Below are 21,961 nucleotides of genomic sequence, written 5' to 3' on the forward strand. Positions count from 1 at the left end.
GCTACCTGTTCCGATCACAGTTGATTACCAGATATTTCTATTTGTAGAAAAGGTTACTGTTTAGCAAGTTGTTTCAAAGTTACTTGCAAGATTTTGGGTAAGTTAATTCACACTTCTACCTATTTTATTTAGATTTAAAAGAATAAAAAGGTTTCATCTGAAGCTCTAGGCATCCTAACCCACCATTAATAAAATAAAATTTAAGACTGAACATTGCAGTCTCAGTAAGTGAGGATGCCCAAGGTTCTATTTTACCTTCCCTGTGTAAGTCATTAACCTGATTTTTAAAGGTCTGCTCTTACGAAAGATTCCTTCAGGCTTCCATGGTTTTTGACATTCCCAGAAAACAACCCTTAGATGAGAAGTAAAGTAGTGGAGAGAGTAAAGCCTGGTCTACACTAGGCGTTTAAACCGGTTTTAGGAGCGTAAAACCGATTTAACGCCACAACCGTCCACACTAGGAGGCACCATATATCGATTTTAATGGCTCTTTAAACCGGTTTCTGTACTCCTCCCTAACGAGAGGAGTAACGCTAGTATCGGTATTAAAATATCGGATTAGGGTTAGTGTGGACGCTGATCGACGGCATTGGCCTCCGGGAGCTATCCCACAGTGCACCAGTTGACCGCTCTGGACAGCAGTCTGAACTCGGATGCACTGGCCAGGTAGACAGGAAACGCCCCGCGAACATTTGAAATTCATTTCCTGCTTCCCCAGCGTGGACATCTCCTCAGCACAGGTGACCACGCACAGCTCAGCAGCACAGTTAACAAGGCAGTCTCCTGAGAATCGTAAAAGAACCCCCAGCATGGACTGCACGGGAGGTACTGGATCTGATCGCTATCTGGGGAGAGGATTCAGTGCTAAGAGAACTGCGTTCCAAAAGACGAAATGAAAAAGTATTTGAAAGAATTTCTAAGGCTATGACGGATAAAGGCCACAGCCGGGACTCAGTGCAGTGCAGAGTGAAAGTTAAGGAGCTCAGAACAAGGCTACCAGAAAACCAAAGAAGCAAACGGAAGGTCCGGGGCAGGTCGAAAAACATGCCGCTTCTATGCTGAGCTGCATGCAATTTTAGGGGGCTGCGCCACAAGTACCCCACCCCTGATCGTGGATTCCGAGGTGGGGGTTGTAATCTCTGCCATGGCTGAGGATTATGCAGACGGGGAAGATGAAGATGAAGAAGAGGAGGAAGACCTAGCAGAGAGCACACAGCACTCCGTGAGCCCCAGCAGCCAGGAGCTTTTTATCACCCTGACGGAATTACCGTCCTCCCAGCCTTCACAAGCCACTATCCCAGACAATGACGCCATGGAAGGGAGCTCTGGTGAGTGTACCTTTGCAAATAGCAAACGTTTTTTAAGCAAGCCTTTTTTAATGATTGATTTGCCCTGAGGACTTGGGATGCATTCGCAGACAGTATAGTTACTTAGAAAAGTTTGTTAACATGTCCGGGGATTGAGAGGAAATCCTCCAGGGACATCTCGATGAAGCGCTCCTGTAGGTACTCCAGAAGCCTTTGCAGAAGGTTTCTGGGCAAGGCAGCCTTGTTCCGCCCACCGTGGTAGGACACTTTACCACGCCATGCATGTAGCAAGTAATCAGGTATCATTGCATGGCAAAGCATAGCAGCGTATGGTCCCGGTGACTGCTGGCATTCAAGAAGCATCCGTTCTTTATCTTGTTCTGTTATCCTCAGCAAAGTGATATCGTTCAGGATAACCTGGTTTAAAAATCAGGAATTTAAGTAAGGGGGGTGGCCATTTTTTCTACTGGGTTTCGTGGACTGCATCAGCTGAAAAAAAAAAATTTTTCCTGCACATAGCGAAGCGGGGGGAGGGGAGGAGTGAAATGCCGATGATCTTTTCTGTGTTTGGTCACCGGCGATCTTCCCCAAGGTACCAGACACGCAGTGGGTGGGGGGGTGGGAAGGTTGTTGATTAGCAGGGAGCTAGCGTGGTATTAGCCATGCGTTGGGGGGGAGGGGATAATCACTACAGAAGCCGAAAGACAGTGGCTTACCATGGCCGCATGCAAGCTGAATTCTGATGCCTGGACCTGTGTCTGTGAGATCTGTAACTCCAGAGCTGCAGGCACTCACTATTAAGATGAAAAATGCGACCTTGTAGGGAAATCACATGTGCTAGGTGAATACTGCTTTTCACTGTGAAAGAGTATAACCATTGTTCTGTAAAATGTATCTTTCTAAATATTTATCTCCCTCATGCAGCTGCAAATTTTTCAACCATCCCTCCTCCATCCCAAAGGCTAGCACAGATAAGGCGGAGGAAAAAGAAGACGCGAGATGAGATGTTCTCGGATATTATGGAAGTTACACGCAATGAAAGAGCTCATCTGAATGAGTGGAAGGACGTGGTTTCAAATTACAGGAAAGAGGCCAGTGAACGTGAGGACAGGAGGGATGAACGTGAGGACAGGAGGGACAACCGAGATGAGAGGTGGCGGCAGGAAGACCGGCAGGAAAATCAGCGGTGGCGGCAGGAAGATCAGCGGTGGCGGGATGCAACTCTGGGGCTGCTGCGTGATCAAACTGACATGCTCCGGCGTCTTGTGGAGCTTCAGGAACGGCAGCAGGATCACAGAGTGCCGCTGCAAGCCCCTGTATAACCACCCTCAACCCTCACCATGTTCCACATCCTCCTCACCCAGATGTGTAAGAACGCGTGGGGGGAGGCCTCCGTGCACCCGCCCACGTCCACCCCCGTGGACAGCCCAACCAGAAGGATGTCGTTACTGTGAATTTTTTTTTTTAAATGGCCTTCTCCATCCCTCCTATCCTCCTCCCAAACCACACCCTTACTTCTCTCCCTCTTTTTATAATGAATCAATAAAGAATTCATGCTTTTTAAATGAGAGTGACTTTATTTGCATAAGTAAGCTGTACTCGAAGGGGGTGGGGGAGTTGCTTACAGGGACTGAGTCAATCAAGGGGGTTGGGTGTTCATCAACAAACACAGCAGTCACACTGTACCCTGGCCATTGATGAAGCTCGTTTTCAAAGCTTCTCTGATGCGCACCGCTTCCTGGTGTGCTCTTCTAATCTCCCTGGTGTCTGGCTGCGCGTAATCAGCGGCCAGGTGATTTGCCTCAGCCTCCCACCCCGCCATAAAGGTCTCCCCCTTACTCTCACAGAGATTGTGGAGAATACAGCAAGCAGTAATAACATAGGGGACATTGGTTTGGCTGAGGTCTGAGCGAGTCAGTAATGTCCGCCAGCGCGCCTTTAAACGGCCAAATGCACATTCCACCACCATTCTGCACTTGCTCAGCCTGTAATTGAACAGATCCTGACCACTGTCCAGGCTGCCTGTGTATGGCTTCATGAGCCATGGCATCAAGGGGTAGGCTGGGTCCCCCAGGATAACGACAGGCATTTCAACATCCCCAACTGTTATTTTCTGGTCTGGGAAGTAAGTCCCTTGCTGCAGCCGTTTAAACAGAGTAGTGCTTCTGAATACCGCGAGAGTCATGAACCCTCCCTGGCCATCCCGCGTGGATGTTTGTGAAACGTCCCTTGTGATCCACCAGTGCTTGCAGCACAATTGAAAAGTACCCATTCCGGTATACTAACTGGGTGCCCTGGTGCTGCGGTGCCAAGATAGGGATATGGGTTCCATCTATCGCCCCCCCACAGTTAGGGAATCCCATTGCAGCAAAGCCATCCACTATGGCCTGCACGTTTCCCAGAGTCACAACCTTTCGTAGCAGCAGCTTAGTGATTGCTTTGGCTACTTGCATCACAGCAGCCCCCACAGTAGATTTTCCAACTCCAAATTGATTCCCGACTGACCGGTAGCTGTCTGGCGTTGCAAGCTTCCACAGGGCTATCGCCACTCGCTTCTCTACTGTGAGGGCTGCTCTCATCTTGGTATTATGGTGTGTCAGGGCAGGGGCAAGCAAGTCACAAAGTTCCATGAAAGTGCCCTTACGCATGCGAAAGTTTCGCAGCCACTGGGCATCGTCCCACACCTGCAACACAATGCGGTCCCACCAGTCAGTGCTTGTTTCCCGGGCCCAAAATCGGCGTTCAATGGATAGAATCTGCCCCATTACCATCAGGATCTCCAAAGCGCAGGGGCCCGCGGTTTGAGAGAATTCTGTGTCTACGTCCTCATCACAGTTCACCAAGCAAAAAAAGGCGCGAAACGGTTGTCTGCTGCTCAGGGAGGGAGGGGTGAGGCTGTACCCAGAACCACCCGCGACAATGATTTTTGCCCCATCAGGCACTGGGATCTCAACCCGGAAATGCCAAGGGGCGGGGGAGGCTGCGGGAACTATGGGATAGCTACGGGATAGCTACCCACAGTGCAATGCTTCAGAAATCGACGCTAGCCTCGGACCATGGACGCACACCACCGATTTAATGTGTTTAGTGTGGACGCGCGCACTCGATTTTATAAAATCTGTTTTACAAAACCGGTTTATGCAAATTCGGAATAGTCCCGTAGTGTAGACGTACCCTGAGACATTTACCTTCCCATGCCTTCACCACCCAAATACCCCAAATGAAAAACTACTCAACAATTCCTCATGTTGTGCAAATACCCTGCGCAGTTCCAAAATTTGGATCTGCATCCATTCCCTTTCTTACTGCCACCCCCCCACACACACACACCCCAAAGCCACATACACACAGGTTTATCTGGAACTCTCTAAAATGATTGCTCTTCAGAAATAGGTGTGTATTTTGCAATACACTTTGGGATCTTTCTGTATTAAAAAGGTGCTACACATTAAATCAGCGTACACAGCACCTCATGCAATTTCTAACTCAGCAGAAAAATCTGCAAGTCTTGTATATCTAAATATACAAAAGTATGCTGTAGAATCACATTTATTATTAGGACTAGAGATGCCACATGTCCAGTTTTTGAGCAGAAGTCCAGTCAAAAAGGAGACTGGACAGTGTCCGGTCAGATCATCTTACCAGATACCCCAAGTCCAGTTACTGTGGGCGAGGGAGGCACCGGGTCACCCGCATGAGCCCCTACTCGGCCAGGGCCACCTCTTACCTGCATCGGGCAGCTGCAACTCCAGCCCTGGCTCTGCAAGTGAGTCCCTCCTGACCTGGCGGGGGGGTGGGGGGGGAGCAGCGAGTGACCGCTCTTTCCCCTCCTCCCCCAAACAGAGGCAGGGGCTCAAGGGAAGAGATGGGGTGGGGGGAAGTTCTGGCACTCCTGTTGGAGTATCTGGTTTTTAAATATTACAAAGTTAGCAACCCTAATTATGACTGATTTAATGGCAATGTATGATTGGCGCTTGAAAATTATTTCATGTGTACAATGACCACTTTTCAAGTTCTCACTCTTGTCTGCAACATTTTGCACGTACACCTCTACCCCAATATAACGTGACCCAATATAACACGAACTCGGATATAACATGGTAAAGCAGCGCTTGGAAGGGGGTGGGGGGATTGCGTGCTCTGGCGGATCAAAGCAAGTTCAATATAACGCAGTTTCACCTATAACGTGGTAAGATTTTTTAGCTCCCAAAGATAGCGTTATATCGGGGTAGAGGTGTATTATTAACTAAAGGCAGCGGTCTAGAAAGGGGATCACAGGGTTGCTAAGTTTTTTGTTTTGTTTTTCCCTCCACTGGAAAAGCCACAGCTTAATTGAAACAAGAAAATTAAAAGCTTCAAATCACTAAACATGTCACGTACTTTGGAGTCTTATTCGTAAAGATCTCAATTAGACTCAGACTCATAGACTTTAAGGTCAGAAGGGACCATTATGATCATCTAGTCTGACCTCCTGCACAATGCAGGCCACAGAATCCCACCCATCCACTTCTATAACAAACCCCTAGCCTATGTCTGAGTTATCCAAGTCCCCAAATTGCGGTTTGAAGACCTCAAGCTGCAGAGAATCCTCCAGGATTGTAATAGGTGGTGAAAACTTGTAGTCTAAGTCAGTCTGAATACAAAGCTTCAGTCCCATCCTGGTATCAGGCATGTTATAAACCTGGAAAACTGAGGTTCATAACTGAAATGGCAACTAACCTTTAACAACTCTGAGGGCACAGAACACAGCAATAGATATTAGAAGAAGAGAATCACTTCTAAGTGCTTTACGATTACAATAAAACCCTAGTCTATTCTTATTTCACACAGCAATTTTCAAATCTGTTTTGATCATTCTTTTGTTCTTCCAGGGACACAAATATGGTATTGGCTCCACAAAGTTATTTTTCTTGCTTCAACTGACGAAAAGTATAAATCTTGTCAGAGAGGCTGGAACAATTTGTATAGTGCAGGGGTCAGCAACCTTTCAGAAGTGGTGTGCCAAGTCTTCATTTATTCACTCTAATTTAAGGTTTTGTGTGCCAGTGATACATTTTAACGTTCTTAGAAGGTCTCTTTCTATGAGTCTATAATATATAACTAAACTATTGTTGTATGTAAAGTAAACAAGGTTTTTAAAATGTTTAAGAAGCTTCCTTTAAAATTAAAATGCAGAGCCCCCCAGACCAGTGGCCAGGACCCGGGCAGTGTAAGTACCACTGAAAATCAGCTCGCGTGCCGCCTTCGGCACGTGTGCCATAGGTTGCCTACCCCTGGTATAGTGGGGGGGGGGCAGGACAGGAGAAGGGAGGGGGCCTGAGAGCCATTGAACCAAACTGTAAACCTTGTAATACAACAGAAACCACTAAGCCGGGGGCGCAGCAGCACACCCCCACCCTCTTCGTTCCAGTACCTATGAATCTTGTTGGGAAAATGGAGTAGTACCTTGAAGGGCAATTGCGGGTTTTTCACCTGCATTATTTCAGGGGACAATGCCAGAACACAAAAACTAGGCCCACTGCCTGCATTGCACTCAAAGAGTTGAACTGCACATTTTTTCAGGAAGTGTCATCAATGAATAAACATACTATAAACCATCAAAGACAGGAACTCTTAGATATTATTAGGGACCAAAGGTCTTAATATTCAAGGTTTCATACATACACAAAAAAGGAAGTTAAGATCCGGTGTGGAAACCAGAGGTTTTGTTTATGTTTCAGTACTTGAAATCACCACTAAAAGGAAACTGTGGGTTTATTTTTAGACCTCTACTTCCAGAGAAGCATTATCTGAACACTATGTCTATGTGTGGAGGAGACTGGTTTACTTAAAGCAATCTAAAAAAAACATCAAAAAAAAGCAATTATCAAAATTAGACGAGATGCTTTAAAATCAAAGAAACTATCAATCTGAATGTGAAGAAACAGCCTGTGTTTTGCTGTTGTAAAAAGTATCTTATCCCTGATGCTGTTCAATATGGTATTGATTTGTTTCTATGAAATTTGTAATGGAGAGAAAATCCCATGGGGGTAAAACAGGCTTGTATTTCTTACTTAATGAAAACAATGATGCTATTCTGTAATCAGTGAGCAAACACTGTCTCAACCAGGGAGGGGCAAAGCATGAGGAAGAGTGAAAATTGGGTCCAATTACTCAGAAGTGATCATCTCATAATCACCATATTAAATGCAAGGAAATGTAGTCCAGTGAAAAATAAAAGCCCTGAAAGATAAATAAAAAGCTATAATATCAATTTTAAACAAAGTACTGTAACAAACAATTTTCTAAGTTATACAGGATTTCTCTTTTTGCATGTTTTGGATGTGCTGCGCTGCTGTTTTCTCTGACTTATCTGAGATGAGGCCAAGGGTTTAAAGCAATAATTTTCAGGGTTGGCTCTGAATAGTAGCTACTAGAGAGCAGCTTGTAGGCAATACACACAGACACCTCAAAAAACTCAAACTGATCATAAAAGTTTCTGAAGTCTTGAATTATGTAGGAACTGTAACGCTCACTGTAGCTTCCGCAGATACAAATAAGAGAGTGGAGATGCCTCCAAGAATGGGCAGAACTAGCTAAATAGAACTGGAAAGAGATGCCAACCTGAAAACTTTGGAGTGGTTTCAGTTTATTCAGCCACAAGCTTAATTGGTCCTAGCCTCCTCTACATTCTGGATCGGGACTGCTAATTTGTATTTAGAAAGCTCTGTGAAACCCAAGCTTCTGATATCAGTTTAAACTGGAATCAAATTTTAAACTTCCTTATATTTGGCCATGCCTAGTATCATAAGTTTTAAAATCATATGTTAGTGATAGCTGTTCAGTCTATAAAATGGAGCCTCTGGACACAATTTGAGTTTGATTACATGCAACTTTTATTTTAATGAGCAAATAGCCCAAAGGAAAAATGTTCACCTACTAGATTATCTTTAGCTACCTCAAAAATAAACAAAGCACAACTGACAATCAAAGCTACTTTACTAATCAGCAACGCATTCGATTTCTTTGAGTTCAGCACTATCCCTGTAATTGGCACATCATGGGGATACACACTGATTACATTTCTGTCACTTATTTTGGAATATACTTACACGATTGAAACCAAGATGAAAGATTTTTTTTAGGATATGAATAATTTAATAGTTTATTTCCATATAAATGCTTGAAATCTCCCCACAGTCCTCAAAGCAGCATACAGCTAGTATCCTACACATTTCCTTCTGTGCATGTTCTAGAACAAAAGCCACTACACGTATGCTACAAGTAACGATGCAGCCACTTCCCCTCCATGCTATTTAAACTGACACTGCGAAGCATGGTTAGACAGGACACACTGATACCTCCAAAATTACCTTAAAATCAACTGCCTTATTAAAAAGGAATTAAAATAAAGCAGGAAGGCCAACTGCCCAGCTAGCACATCCTAGAAAAAAAGTCTTAAATATGTTTTAAAACTATTTTATATGAGTTTTCTAAAGCTGCCACCAGGGGATCTTAGGAGGTAGGACATTAAATGCTACTGCAATGTGCCCATCTTCTCTTATCCAGTGGATGGGTGTGCTACTTAATTGGAGGACAAAAAATATTTAAAAAATAAATCAAAACTACAGGTTTACTTCGCTTTCACAAATTATGAATAAGTTCAACACTAGTGTGTAGTCAAGGAAGGATGAGAGATCAAAACAGCCAATCTCAATCACTTTTAGAAAATGCTCAGCTAATACAAATACCTTTACCTCTAGACTAAGAAAAAAAATATCAGACTAAAACATTTGCGTCAAACATACCTTTTATGGTTCTGAGTCCCTATTAGCAAATAGGAACAAGACTGACAACTGCTCCTTAGCACATGTGCACACAGTGAGAACTAACCTTTTAGTTACTGGACTGAACTAGAGCTGCGCAAAGCACTTTTCTAATGTTTATTGCCTCTTTAAAAAGGAACCACTAAACTATCATGAAGTTCCTCTACCCTCCCACCCACCCACACACACGGACCAACTCAGTTTATCAGGCCTAGGAAATTGTAATAGTCTGTGTAGACTTGTGTACCCTATTTATTTAGGAAGGATTTGCCCCCAAGCACACCTCTCTCTCTTGCTCAGAGCTTTGCCTGGGAACTGAGAGTACTGTAGAAACTCAGAGCTACAAACACCTCGGGAATGGAGGTTGTTCGTAACTCTGAACAAAGCATTATGGTTGTTCTTTCAAAAGTTTACAACTGAATCTTGACTGAATCCAGCTTTGAAACTTTACTATGGCTTTTAACCATCTTAACTTACATGAAACAAGCACAGAAACAGTTTCCTTGTCAAATCTTTTTTTAAACTTCCCCTTTTTTTAGTAGTTTACATTTAACAGTACTGTGTTGTACAGAATTTGCTTTTTTTGGGGTCTCTGCTGCCTGACTGCATACTTCTAGTTCAAAATGAGGCGTGTGGGTGACCGGTCAGTTTGTAACTCTGGTGTTCATATTTCTGAGGTTCTACTGTATTAGGTAGAACTGAACTTCTCCAGTCGTAAGCACATGGCATTATAGCAAATCAAGGCCAGATTAAGCATCAGGTCCAGTAGGCCCATGCATAGGGTCCCTGATTCTGGACGCCACATGGTGCTCCAGAATTTAAAGATTCCATTTAATTCAGAAACAAAAGCTGTATTAAGATGTAGTTAAGATTAAGAATTTACAGTAAAATTACAATATCTTGTAATGTATTTTACCCTATGTTATAGGGTATTCTTAACCTTAAGTCTATCTTAATGTAGCTTGAGTCTGGGAATTTCACTTTTTCAAATTAAAAATTTCATACATGAAAGGTAAACAAACCCAAGGAGAAGGTTACCATGTAATATTTCCAATTACTGGAAGTTATGGAATATTAAACCTTTTATTTAACTTCTATGGCCATATTCATTGTATATCCTGGCTGCTTCGTGCCATTCGAACAATGCAAAGTGGCTAGAATTGCCCAGAGCCGTCCTCTGCCTTTATTCTGGTGTTACTGGAAAGGAGGAGGATGGCTCAATTAAACTAAACAGCCAACACATTGAAGATATCTTAATGGAAATACTTTTGTATGTAATGTATAATAAATCCATGGAAGTCATTGCCACAGGGCAATTCATTTTCTTTAAAAAAGAAAAAAAGCAGCTTGGGCATTTGTAATAGTCATGTTTGTAAAACAGCTTGAAGACATGAAAGTGCTGTACAAGTACTGAGTACTACGTGACTAATGATATCTACAATGTAGCTAGCATAAAAAGGAGTTATGAATCCTCATGCTCCAGGGCATATTACTACTGGAGAAGAACATCCATTTCTCTCTAAGGCATAGTATTGTACAATTTAAATAAGGGCACACTACATGGTTTTTTCTTCCTTGGAAAAGCATCTGTCGCTAAATACTTTGAGACAGGGTATCTGATAGAGATGTACTGCTGGCAGGGCCGACTCCAGACCCCAGCGCGCCAAGCGCGTGCTTGGGGCGGCGTGCCGCAGGAGGGCGGCAGGCGGCTCCGGTGGACCTCCCGCAGACATGCCTGCGGAGGGTCCGCTGGTCCCGCGGCTCCAGTGGACCTCCCGCAGACGTGCCTGCGGAGGGTCCGCTGGTCCCACGGGAGGTGCACCGCAGTCGCGGGACCGGCGACCGCCAGAGTGCCCCCCGCGGCATGCCGCCCTGATGGGCCGGCGCAATTCCTAGAGCCGCCCCTGACTGCTGGTGTCCTTGTTTGGAAGAGAGAACCGTATTGACATCTTGTTGCAGTAATAGTCTCTTGGTTAGGGCTGTGACTTGAACAGGTGTAACAAGAGTGTGGGACAAGTTAGCTTTTCCTAAGCATAGCCTCACAAACGTCACACACAAACTTTTTTGATCCAGGTCAGTGTTCTCTTCATGAGGTGGAATGGCACCCACATGCACAGTGGGTAATAAATTGGTCTATGTGGCAGGGGTATTAATATTTTCCCTTGGTAACTTCAAACAGCTAAGGAAAGTCCCACACAAAATGTGAAAAGGAATATTTAAGTTCCAATGTCTTGTGAAAAGCCATTAAATACCTCCCCACCCAGTTCAGTCTTTTCTGCCTACAAATTAATGCTGTAAGGTATAAGGTGTTCAAAACTGTCAAAATACTGGCATTCTAATTTAATGTTTGCTTCTTTTTGCTGTTTAGTACTACTACATTCTTTCTCCTCTTATTCCCGTAGAAAATGTGTACAGTGATAGTCCAGAATCAACTGCTTAACTTGAATCACTTGCACTAAGGAACTATACAAGTATCAGCATCTTGATTTCAAGTTAATGTAGACAACAAAATACCGTTAATATCAGAGTAGGGAAACAAGTTCTCTCTCTCTCACACCCACACACACACCCCCCTATTTGTTTTCAGCCTGACAATAGGGTAAATATAGTAGATTAATAAAACTGAATCCTCTTTATAAACCTTTTGAACAACCTACAAACTATAATTACAATATTTAGAAATTAAAACTAAAGTTATGATACAGTGTAGAAAAAGGCTATCAATAATGAAGAGCATGCACATTTCCAGCTTTTAAAAGCATTCTATTTGAGGCTAAATCACCATATTTAAAACTGACCTATTTGGAGTAAGTGTGTCACCAAGTTCCATATCTAGGTCAGCCTTTCTGCAGTGACCCCATTGAATCTCAGTCTTGAGCAGAATTCACTGTAATCGCCTCCACTTCTACCTCCCTGCCATAATAGAGTGTTATCTGTGTACAAGTCTACACACAATCAGCCCGCCCCACTGTTTAAATGTGTGCGTGCAAAGGACATATGAAAACCTATCCAAAAGCCATTAACAATAAACAAAAAATATTGGGGGGGTGGGGGTGGAAGCAAAGGGCAGTCTTGGCTAACACACACTTTGAATCACCTTGTTTTTATTCTGAGCATTAGTTAACATTAAACTTTTTAAATTAAAGAAGCAACAGTATGCGCATGTTTCCCATTATGTTTTCAACAATCTTAACTTTTAGCCTTTCACTGATAACTAGCAATAGGCAGAATTAGAAAGATGTGGAATTCATTTTGGTCTCCACAATTAAAGAAGAAATGGAAATTAACTCAATTATTGGATGCAAACAATTCACCCATTAATTGTTTTGAAGCTTGAATGAAATCTGTTTCCTTATCAATGTTTTCCTGTTGCATATATGATTTGTTAGGGATTTTTTTCGTTGACATGATATTAAAATAGTCACTCGTCACCCACCATACAAAAATGCTGTCAAAGCAAGCAATCCTTTGCAAAGTCAATTTTCAAGATTAAACTATGTGAGTTATATAAAAGTGCACAAGACCATCTGAGAATTTTTCCTGAAGCATGTATAAATACTACCTAATGTTTTTTCAATTGAAGATTTTCATAACTGAAAATTAAAATGAAATGTTTCATAAATAAATATCTAGTACTGTGACTTCGTGTTTATTAAATTTATGATGCATTTTATTTTTTGAATATACTAGTAAGTGGAAGTTTTTACTCTAATTTGTCAGAACACATCAGACAGATACTATTTAGAGACAACACAATTTTACTTTCAGATTATCCTTTACAGATGCTGAAGTGCTTTTGAATACCAGTGAATTTAATGTTGAGTGTTAATAAAAATCCAAATAGATGCCACTAAGTAATGAATGTATTTTAAAAAACAGTTTCAATGAGTATGAGTATTCACATGACTACAAATTTCATACATCCCCTGCTCCAAAAACATTTAAAAGTGGATAGCATTTTAAATAGATCACTTCTATATAAAAAACATTTAACCTGTTACAAAGTCACACCTAAAAGCTAACAATGAAAGATTAGAGAAAATTCCCCCACCCCTCCCCCCAGATGGTTTACTTTGTACATTTAAACAGCACATTTGTATTTCTCTCTCCCCCTCCCCCATTTCCAAGGGTGTTTTGAGTGCCTGAAACCAGTTTTAACTGAACTAGCTTTCAAATAGGTAGCATCCTTTAAGATAAATACAGAAATGGAAATACAGGGCTAGGGTTTATTTTGCTACAAAAGGACTAAGCCACATCAGTAGATTCCTTCCATCCTTTCCCTTTGTACATGCAACTCAGGAACTATTTGTTTCATCTTCTAGATTGAATTCTACAGGTACTGGTATCAGTACCCAAAATATTTAAATTTATGGTTATTGCTAGTTTTACTATTTCAGTAACATACTATTCTGTTATTGAATGATACTTCTCACACTAACACATTTAGTTGAGCTGGTATCACTTGTTTTCCATATTTATCTTACATAACAGTTTAGAGAAACTTCATTCTAACACATTAAGTCCTGGCTGAAAGATGTGAATCTACAAAGCAGCTATACTACTGGAACAGAGCCATCTAGTTAGATGGACGTGTTAACTATGAAACAAAGATTTTCTCATTTTTTCTCTTGCTATGTGCTGCTGTCAACATACTTAAGTGTTGAACTGCTAATATTAGTGGCTTTCCTCAGTTCTGGCACTTAAAGTCTTCTATGAGCTCTGGGCTTGGAGTTCCTCCCCCTACATTTAAAAAAGGGAAGATGTCATGATTATATGGGGAGATGTCCTCAGGTTGGCTACCTTCCCAATACTGTTAGTCATATGGGTGAGAGAGAGCAAGAGAGAAAGCACAGCATGGTACAGAACAAGCCTATGCTGTCAGTAATTCAGTGGGACTTTCTGGCCATTTATTTCTACTTCTGAAGTTCATTGTTTTACACTGTTTATCCTCACTCATGAGATCTGCCCTTCATTCACCCAATGTCAGAGCCACTGGAGATGAAAGAACACTTGTCTTGTATAAAGATCAACTGAACAACAAGAACAAGCCCAAAACTGGAAATCAGATCAGACCCCAAACCATGTATACCTTGGCTTCACAATAAGAAGTCAGGGAGTTTTAGGTTAGTGTTCCAATACAAAATCCTAAAATAGATGAACTACTAGAACAGGGGTCGGCAACCTTTCAGAAGTGCTGTGCCAAGTCTTCATTTATTCACTCTAATTTAAGGTTTCGCGTGCCAGTAATACATTTTAACATTTTTAGAAGGTCTCTTTCTATAAGTCTATAATATATAACTAAACTACTGTTGTATGTAAAATAAATAATGTTTTTAAAATGTTTAAGAAGCTTAATTTAAAATTAAATTAAAATGTAGAGACTCCCCAGACCGGTGGCCAGGACCTGGGCAATGCGAGTGTCACTGAAAACTAGCTCATGTGCCGCCTTCGGCACCCATGCCACAGGTTCCCTACCCCTGTACTAGAACATGCACAAAGGGCATTCTGTTCTAGAAAAAATCCCAAACATTTATTGCCCAAAGAAAGCTACAACATAATTCAACCCAATTTACTATAGGAGCATAAAATTAACAATCCTCTTTAAAAACCAATACTCCAAACATTCACTAGATAAAGTATGGTTTCAGAGTATACTGCCTTTTGGAAAAGCCAGAGACTGAAAATGATCTAGAGTGCCATAAAATCTATAAATCTCTTCAAAAAACATCACACAAACTACCTTAATACAATCAAGAACATAAAAACCGGCAGTCTCTTACTAAATATGGAATTAATGAACATTAAAAATACAGTGGAAAACCAAAGAGAAAAATATTTAACCAGTGTGACAAAAGAACTGAAACATTCTTTACCCTTCAGTGCGCAAGATACAGGAATATGAGCTATTATCAGACACCACAAAGAACCTGACTAAAGGAGTAGATGGGAAATAATGAGTATAATAGAGAAAAAGACAATTGCAGAAACAACCTCTCAAGACAAGATAATATGGCACCAAATAGTAAGAGGTTAATAATGCAAATGGTGTAAAAAAACAACACCTAAATTCTGTTGGCAAAGCCTGCTCTAACACACATGATGTATTTTTAAGTCCGGAACTCTACTTTAACATGCTCAGAGCTTTCATTTTTAAAGATGAGTGGGCCTCCCCATCACACACATGGTAAGGCATAGAAAGGAATCTAAACATTTTTGGACTGATGTTGAAAGTGTTTTAGTGTCAGCTTAGTTAGCTCTCCCTTATTGCCTCACCCTGCCCATTGCATTGTGGGATTTCTGTTCAATTATTGATTTACTTCTCTTTTAATCTGAGGTTCCCTTGTATCCTCAGCACCTCTAGTCCCCTTGCCTGGCTTTTCCTACTGCACCACCTTATGCTGCTTTGCTATCAGAATGACAGGAGAAAGAGCAGGGCTGCTCTGAACTCTGCCACAACTGCTGTTCAGAGCTATTCCACTGAGGGAAGTGGGGAGAACAGATCATGCTGAACAGGCTCCTCACCATGCTCAGTCTTTCCAGCAGAAGGCAAATGCAAAGGAGCTCTGAAATAGAAATTCATCAGCTCAGCTAGAAGGTGGATTGCTCCATTTGTGGAGAGACTAGCACTGGTAGATGTATAACTGCAATGATGCTGAATAGCTACCAAAATACAGTATATTGGAGAACACTAATTGATCAGCAATAGGAAATATGTTGATATCTTGCCAGTCACTAAACTTTACCTATTTTAAGACCGAAGTGAAGCACAACATTCCCAACAGAAGAACTCCTCCAACTGGTTCTTAAAGTTTCTAGCACTGTCTTTGGCTTCTCTACATGTCATACATTACCACAGCTTTTATTACTTCTGAAACACAACTTTTCATATTGAAAGCTTGGAAAGAAATGTTACTGACCTTCTCTATTCTAATGGCCTTATTCCCTACATTAGTGAGCCGCACCAAGGTGAGGGAAAGAGGTAAATCTGGCTAGTATTCTTTATTTACACATTGCAGGCAAATAGATTTTAACAGCACACACCCCTCACTCCAGCCACAGACCCTCAACAGTTTATGCCATTATGGTGAAAGTGAACAACATTTTTCTTAAGTTGAAAACAAAGGAGAACTCTAGTTGCTAGAGGTGTTCTTACCTTGGATGCTTGTCGAAGCCACCGTAAATACTCCGTGAAGGTATCAAAACAAATGTAATAGATCTGGCTCTGAGGTCCAGAGGAACTAAATGCTAAACAGTGCTGGTGCTTTTTCACTTCTTCCACCTGTATTTAAAAAGATAAAATAATTACTGCTTAAAATTTGGAAAGAGTCAGTGTGCAACCAGCAAGGCAAAGTGAAGCTGTGAAATGGAGGAGCAGCACAAAAACCTCATTAAGTATGGTTAAGCCTGCAACCTAATTAATCCAGTGTCAAGGAGCCACAAAACTCATGCAAGCAACAGATTAAGAAACCTGAATTGTTTAACAGGACTCTTGAATTAAGTTATATAAATGTACAGTTAGAGTTGAAGATAAAGAGCTGGATAATTCTTAAGACTTGAATATCATAAGACTTTTCCAAAATTAAACTGCCATAAAGTCAATTATTTTCTGGCATTTAAAAAATTTTGTATTAATCACATGCTTCTTCTGACTCTGAAATGGAGTGGGAGATATGTAAATCTGATGGGCTTTGGGTAGGGCAGGGAAGGGAGAGGAGTTTGGCAATAAAACCTCTTTTCTAGTTTAAACAAGTATTTGCTGATAAGCCTTTAACAGTGGAATGTGAAACAAAAAATATTGTGCCCTTTGCTGCTCCTTTTATATAAAAACCAGCATCAAATGTTTAGTTTTGTCTGGATATTCCAAACGCGTAAAAAGCAAGAAGTCCTCATCTCTGTTTTTGCTAGAGGTCTTCAGCAAGGTATATGGATGACCTGAAATGAACTCTACAGAAAAAAGACATTCCTTATGAAAGACTTTTATACTGCTTTTATACATTCAATAAGGAGCTGCAAAGAATATATTATTTAGTTTTGTTCTTCACTAGTAAAAATTTACCTTTAAAAAGGAAACTGGTACAATGTATGGTCTCCAAGATGTTTCTGTGATGTTTCACAACACTACATTCTGGAATGCCTTTTGTAAACCAGGAAGTGGGCGAGGGAGAATTTTTTATTTAAAAAAAAAGTAATTAAAAAAAATACTTATTCTGTTTCAACTGTCCCCCACCCAAGCCTCAACAGTGTTACTTTCAGCAAATATTTTTGGGCTTGACTCAGTTTTCATTTTATGTTTGCATTCTAAATTCAACTTGACCCCTTGCACATAAGCAATTCCTACAACATGCAGGAGACATAAGCAAAGACATACTTTTTTGCCAATTCCATGAATAAAACCCTTTAAAGGCTCAGGATCCATTTGGTTAGCTCTCTATTTTTAATGCTAGGATTTTACCCTACTCCTCCCTTGTGGCTTTCCTTGAGGTAACAGCAGGCTAGGAACGCTTGAATCTTGCACTTCCCAGTGTGCAGCAATGAGAAATGCCATTTGCTGCTGGGGAGAGGGTTGTGGAATATCTCTTTGTATTTCTTCTGGCAGAGGGAAAGGACACACTCCATGGAGAAGGCGGGAACATTCTTGTATGGAGAAGATGGAGAAGGGAGAGAAAATTGTTGCTAGAACAGGGGAAGCTCCATACAAATAGATTCGGCATATAAAATGCCCTAATACAGAATATTAAAGTGGAACTCTGAAAACTGACTTTGTAAATATGATATCATGGACTTCCATGTTTAGTGTGTCTCAGTCGATTTCAATATCATGTGCTAGTACACAAGGTTCAAAAAAGATTCAGCTGCCAGCCCTGCAAAAATCAGCCTGAGGTCCAAGAATCAAGAAGGATTCTTTTCATCTTAAAAGCAGCAAAGAATCCTGCGGCACCTTATAGACTAACAGACGTTTTGCAGCATGAGCTTTCGTGGGTGAATACCCACTTCTTTGGATGCAAGATGACCACTTGCATCCGAAGAAGTGGGTATTCACCCACGAAAGCTCATGCTGCAAAACGTCTGTTAGTCTAGAAGGTGCCACAGGATTCTTTGCTGCTTTTACAGAACCAGACTAACACGGCTACCCCTCTGATTCTTTTCATCTTGTGCATCACAACTAGTTATGAAGATTCTGCAGGCCTCCAGTTGGGTCTCCAGTTGCTCCTATGTAGCCCCATTGTCATCAGTGCTGTTTCATAGGCATATCTGATTGGAATACATTCTGTTGATGCACAAAATGGAACAGAATCCAGCTCAATTTCTTAAAAAACAGGTAGCATGAGCAAACAGCAATAAACACTAAGCCCCGGTCTACACTGGGGGAGGGTCGACCTAAGATACACAACTTCAGCTACGCGAATGGCATAGCTGAAGTTGGCGCATCTTAGGTCGACTTACCTGGCTGTGAGGACGGCAGCGAGTCCAACCGCTGCTGCTCCTCCGCCGAATCTGCCTCCGCCTCTGACGAGTTGGAGTTCCGAGTCAACGGGGAGCGCATTCAGGGATCAATTTATCTGTGTCTAGACAAGACTCGATAAATTGATCCTCGATAGATCGATCTCTACCTGCCAATCTGGCAGGTAGTAAAGACCTGCCCTAAGGCTATGGCTACACTTGCAGAGGTAGAGCGTTGTGAGTTAAACTAGCCCTTGGAGAGCGCAGCAGGGAAAGTGCTGCAGTGTGTCCACACTGTCAGATTCGAGCATACTGGTGTGGCCACATAAGCAGCTCTTGTAACGCCACAGAGAGCAGTGCATTGTGGTAGCTATCCCAGTGTGCAAGTGGCTGCAGCGTGCTATTCAAATGGAGGCGGGGGTGGAGTGTGACAGGGAGTGTGTTGTGTGCATGGGGAAAGAGACTGTTTTGGGGGGCAGAGAGTAAGTTCAGACAGCAGCAGGGGAAAACCCTGACATCAGCCCCCACCCATCCCGTGTCTCACACACACACACACACACACACACACACACACACACACACAGCAGCATTCCACAATAATGGTTTACTTTGTGTCCCAGAGCAGATAAGCATGCCGCTGTCAGAAATGGAGCTTTGAAAGGGGATAGCCATGTGGCTGCCAGTCGAGTTCAAAACAATGACGAGAGTGGCCATTTAACTTCGTGGGATTATGGGAGGTTTCCAGAGGCCAATCACAGCGCAGTAATGCAACACATCATCCACAATGACACTCAGGCATCTCAGCCAGGGCGCAGCAAGCTCTATGCTTCTCATGGAGGTGGATTACCAGGGGGCGCTCCAGCCACAGAGTCCAGGCGCTCTAAGTGCCTTGCCAGTGTGGATACCTCAGGAGTTAGGGTGCCCAGAGCTGATTTAATGCGCTCTAACTTTCTAGTGACTTAGGGCTTGGCTACACTTGCAAGATACAACTCTGAATATACAAAACAGATTTGTTGATTAAGATGGTGCCATTTTACAGTTATGCTGTGGAATTGCTCTAAAATTTAAGTGCATATATTTACACATGCAACCTAATGAAAACTAAACTCAGCCAATGGGCAAAGTAATGTACTACTCAGCAGATGCAATAAAAATGTGTCTTGCCATATACAAGGGGTGGCTAAACTGCTCTTGAGCCGCATACGGCTCTTTTACAGTTAAAATGCAGTGTGGGGGGCTGGGGAGAAGAGCTCAGGGATTCTGCCAGAGATGACTAGTTCCTGCTGAGAGTGGGGGGGAAGGGGCACAATTTAGAGGTTTGGCCCCAACAACCATTTGAGTCATGCCCCCCTAGGCACTCCGCCCCTTCTTACCCTGAGCAGCTTCTCCCTGAAGCTCCCTGAAGCAGCAGCAAACAGCTGGGTGCTCCAGGAACGGGCCACTGCTTTAGCTCCACAGGGAGAGGCAGCAGCAAAAGTGGCAGATCTCCCTGCATATCTCCCAGCTGATTGCTGCTGCCTCTCCCCACGGCCACAGCTTCCCGGCACCAGCAGCTGCTGTGCAGGGAGGGGGCCTGGTGGAACCATGCGACTGACCAGGGTCAGCCAACTCTGGCAAAAATCTGTGGAGGCATGTGACCCCATGTGCCCCCCTCATATGTTGTTTCTGGCTTCTGCCAAGCAAAGAGGGAGGTCTCAGAGCTTCAGCCCCGCGGGGTGTGCGTGCTGGTGCTCGGGACTTCAGCAGAAGTGGAGCTGAAGCCCTGAGCCTCGGCAGGCGCACCCTGGCTCTCAAATTTCTGAAGCTTGTTGTATGCGCCTTGAAGGGTCAATAAGTTTGGCCACCCCTGCCATACACACATACACACACAGAACAATACTACATGAAACGAGGAGATAATGATCTCACACACAAAATTTAATTGCTATTCCCTGATTTTTGCCATTTTTAAGCTCTCAATGCAAGAACTTTGCAAGAAGATAAAAATGAAGCAGATACAGGTAGTAAGTGTTATGTCCAGTAATAATTGTTTTCATCATCAGATTCCACAGAGCGCAAGCAACTTGGGGCAGGAACTTATGTCTGAAAATCACCATGTATACCTACAGCAGTGAAAAACAGGATTAAGTGAGCAGCCTCAAGCATTACCAAAAACTACTTACTTTTCCACCAATTAGAGGGAGAACATGCATCTTTCCAATTTGGCTTTCTTTCACTGATGATACGATTAGGCACGTCCCACAAAGGATAACTTGGCGTCTTGTCCATCTGTTGACTGGCAAATGCATTTTCCCTTTTCGAACATTGTACATTCCTGAGAGCTGAATTCGTTCAGAGTTGCCAGTGCTGTGGGGCTTTCCTGAAATTGAAACAAAAGCAGGCACTTTATCACTAAGGATGTTTTCCTTTTCCAATCACTCTTAATAATGTTGAGCACAATCCAACAAATGACAACCAACTCTGGAGCCAAACAAATAAATAAAGGGATTTGAGCACTGCAGTACCAATACATGGATACTGAAGAACAGAAATTGTACCAGTCAGTATTAGTCTTGCAGTTTTGGTACATTTAAATACACCTCTACCCTGATATAACGCAGACCTTGGGAGACAAAATAAATCTCACCATATTATAGGCGAGACTGCGTTATATCAAACTCGCTTTGCCCTCCCGTTCCTTGTTCCCTGACCGCTCCCTCCAGAGACCCCCATCCCTAATCACCCCCAGGATACCACCCCCTACCCAGCCTCTGACTGCTCCGACCCCTATCCACCCCTCCCCGTGACAGGCACTCACTGGCAGCGGCAGGAAGCGGAGCAGCCCGGCCCCAGTCCACTCCACCCTGCCAGCTCCCAGCCGCGGCGCTCTGCGTCCCGCTGTTGGTGAGCGCGGAGAGGTTGGGGAAAGGATGCCCCCTCACACTCACCTGCGGCGGGAAGAGGCGCGACGTGGCCCCAGCCTGCTCCGCTTTCCTTGCCCTGGCCCCAGCCGTGTCGCCGGGGAGGTGGCTGAGGAAAGGTCCTGCACTCACCTGCGGCGGGAACTGGAGCGCCACGCGGGTGAGTGCGGGGAGGTTGGGGAAAGGATGCCCCCCATACTCACCTGTGGCGGGAAGCGGAATGCTGCAGCTGTGAGCTGGCGGAGTGGAGTGGGATGGGGCTGCTCCGCTTCTGCCACTGCTGGTGAGTGTGTGTGTGTGTGGGGGGGGGTGAAGAGAGTCCCTTCCCCCAAGCCCCCTCCCCTGAATGACACAGCTGGAGCTGGGGCTGGGACCGGGGCGAGGGAAGCAGAGCGGGCTGCTCCCGGTCCCCCGCTAATCCCCCGGGCCACTCTGGGACTGAGGGGCCCCCAAAAGCGCCCTCCCACCACTCCTGCCCCTCAGTCCCTGGGGGGAGCCCCTGACCACT

The 21,961-nt window shown here is 43.4% G+C and overlaps 1 protein-coding gene across 1 annotated transcript in view; it reads right to left on the minus strand.

The window, feature by feature from the left end:
* The window catches only part of PHLPP1 (PH domain and leucine rich repeat protein phosphatase 1), a 225,997-nt gene that overhangs the window by 97,129 nt on the left and 106,907 nt on the right, over window positions 1-21,961 (minus strand). Inside the window, exons 2-3 of the mRNA XM_045005499.1 lie at window positions 20,716-20,912; window positions 16,266-16,391 (exon numbers count right to left, since the gene is read on the minus strand). Coding sequence (XP_044861434.1) covers window positions 16,266-16,391; window positions 20,716-20,912 — 323 coding nt within the window. The remainder of the gene's footprint in view (window positions 1-16,265; window positions 16,392-20,715; window positions 20,913-21,961) is intronic.

Source organism: Mauremys mutica, chromosome 2, assembly GCF_020497125.1.
Source record: "Mauremys mutica isolate MM-2020 ecotype Southern chromosome 2, ASM2049712v1, whole genome shotgun sequence".
NCBI classification, from domain to species: Eukaryota; Metazoa; Chordata; order Testudines; family Geoemydidae; genus Mauremys; species Mauremys mutica.